General features: G+C 48.5%; 1 protein-coding gene across 1 annotated transcript; it reads right to left on the bottom strand.

Annotated features, from left to right (window-relative positions):
• Window positions 1-1,431: 1,431 nt before the first annotated feature.
• LOC129472698 (large ribosomal subunit protein uL11-like) lies at window positions 1,432-2,302 on the bottom strand (the record flags this gene model as incomplete). Its single annotated transcript, XM_055262618.1, has 2 exons — window positions 1,432-1,578; window positions 1,856-2,302. Coding segments are annotated over 2 exons (594 nt in total), but the record flags the coding sequence as incomplete, so codon positions are not given.
• Window positions 2,303-2,591: the final 289 nt, after the last annotated feature.

A 2,591-nucleotide genomic window follows, 5' to 3' on the forward strand; every position in this document is an offset into this window, starting at 1 on the left:
CTGTACACCAACCTGGGTGACAGAGTGAGACCCTATCTCTAAATAAATAAATAAATATTTTAAAAATATTTAAGGCCAGGCATGGTGGCTCATGCCTATAATCTTAGCACTTGGGGAAGCTGAGGCAGGAGGGTCGCTTGAAGCCAAGAGTTCAAGTTGCAACAAAGCAAGACCCCATGTCTACAAAAATAAAAATAAAAACATTAGCCAGGCATGGTGGCATGTTCCTGTAGTCCCAGCTACTCAGGTGGCTGAGATGGGAGGATCGCTTGAGCCCAGGATTTTGAGGCTGCAGTGAGCTATGATCGCACCACACCACTCCAGCCTGGATGACAGAGACCCTGTCTCCAAAAAAAATTTGTTTACAGGCATGAGCCTGGCCTAACATTTTTTTTTAAATTAAAATATTTACTTAGTGCTTCCTCTGTGCCAGGACTTGTCCTATAGGGTACTATATTTTGCAGATGAGGAAACTGAAGGGCAGAGAGATGAATAGCTAAGGTCGCATGGTCAAGGAGCAGTGGAAACAGGATTCAATACCCTGGTAGTGTGCCTCCAGAGTTCTTCCCTAGAAATCATGATCAAGGAATAAGCTAGTGACATGATAGAAAAGGGAGTCAGGGAGGTATTAAATGTTCTCCTTTAGTGACATTTAAGCTGAGACCTGAAAGATGAGCAGGAACCAGGCATGTGGAATTGGGGAGTGAGATTTCCCAGCAGCAGAAATAGGAAGTGCAAAGGCCCTGAGGCAGAAAAATCAGTGTGTGCAGTGCCTGGTGGGCCAGCAGGAAAGCGAGGAGGACTAAGGTAGAGACACAGCTTGGGCCTGAAGGCCAGGGTGAGGATTTCAGATTTTACTCTAATTGCAGGGGAAGCCTTTAAATGGTTTAAGTTGGGGATCAACATGATCTGATTTGTTTTTAAAAGATCATGCTGTTTGCTGTGTAAAATGAATGGACTAAAAGGGAGCAAGAAGGGTATGAAGGAAACCAGTTAGCAGATTAGTGCCATAATCCCAGCTGAGAGGGGATGGTGCCAGGCGTGCTAGCAAGGGCTGGGATGGGGGATGGGTTTGAGTTTTATCTGGAGGTGAACGAAAGGACTTATACATGGATTAGTGTGGGGATGAGAGAATGCCCTCTGGCTTTGTGGATGAAGCAGCAGGGTGGATTAGGGTACCCTTGTCTGAAATGGGGAAAACCAAGAAACAGCAGATCTGGCTGAGAAATCAAGGTCAAGAATTTTTGGGGCTGGGAGCAGTGGCTCACACCTGTAATCCTCATACTTTGGGAGGCCAAGACAGGAGGATTGCTTGAGCCCAGGAGTTCCAGACTAGTCTGGGCAACAGAGTGAGACCCTATCTCTACAAAAATAATTTTTTTTCACCAGTTGTCAAGTGATCCTTTATTAAAATATTTTCCTTTGTGCTTCTTAACTGGCCGGGCATTCCACAGCACCACTGTTGATGTCATCTATGATGTCATGAGGGTGGCGGACATCAGCATTACAGCCCACAGACTGGGCAGTCCTTGAGATCTCTTTAATGGTTCCAGAGAACTCTCTGGCTAAAGATTGGTGCTGTGGGCCGGGCACGGTGGCTCACGCCTGTAATCCCAGGACTTTGGGAGGCCGAGGTGGGTCCTGGCTAACACGGTGAAACTCCATCTCTACTAAAAATATAAAAAATTAGCCGGGCGTGGTGGCGGGCGCCTGTAGTCCCAGCTACTCGGGAGGCCGAGCAGGAGAATGGGGTGAACCCAGGAGTCAGAGCTTGCAGTGAGCGGGAGATTATGCCACTGCACTCCAGCCTGGGCGACAGAGTGAGACTCCGTCTCAAAAAAAAAAACAAAAAAACAAAAAAAGATTGGTGCTGCATCTGTTGAGCAATGTTGAAGATCTCATCAAACGTGATATTCCCACTGTGTTGAATGTTTTTCTGTTTCTTTCTGTCTCTTGGTGGTTCCTCGAGGGCTTTGATGATCAGGGCAGAGGCAGAAGGCACCGCCTCAATCTGGGCCTGTCTGTTCTGACTGGTCAGTTTCACTGTAATCCTCAGGCCCTTCCAGTCACCCGTTGCCTTGGCAATGTCATCACCAGCCTTTTTTGGAGACAGACCCAGGGGGCCGATCTTGGGGGCCAGCACAGAAGTGGCACCAACTTCACCCCTGGTGCACCTCAGGTATATGACTTTGATCTCGTTGGGGTCAAACTTCGGCGGCACTAGGGAGGTGGCTGGTGTCGGATGAACCCGGATTCTGGACGACCAAAGAAAGTTGCACCTTGGCCTCCTCTGAGCCGAAAGGAGAATTTTTTTTTTTTTTTGAGATGAAGTCTCGCTTTGCTGCCCAGGCTGGGATGCAGTGGCGAAATCTTGGCTCCCTACAACCTCTGCCTCCTGGGTTCCAGTGATTCCGCTTCAGCCTCCTGAGCACCTGGGATTATAAGTGCACGCTGCCATGCCCAGCTAATTTTTGTATTTTTGTAGAGACAGGGTTTCACCATGTTGGCCAGGCTGGTCTAGAACTCCGGATCTCAAGTAATCTGCCTGCCTTGGCCTCCCAAAGTGCTGGGATTACAGGCGTGAGCCACTG

This window comes from Symphalangus syndactylus, chromosome 22 (genome assembly GCF_028878055.3).
Source record: "Symphalangus syndactylus isolate Jambi chromosome 22, NHGRI_mSymSyn1-v2.1_pri, whole genome shotgun sequence".
In the NCBI taxonomy this organism is placed as follows: Eukaryota; Metazoa; Chordata; class Mammalia; order Primates; family Hylobatidae; genus Symphalangus; species Symphalangus syndactylus.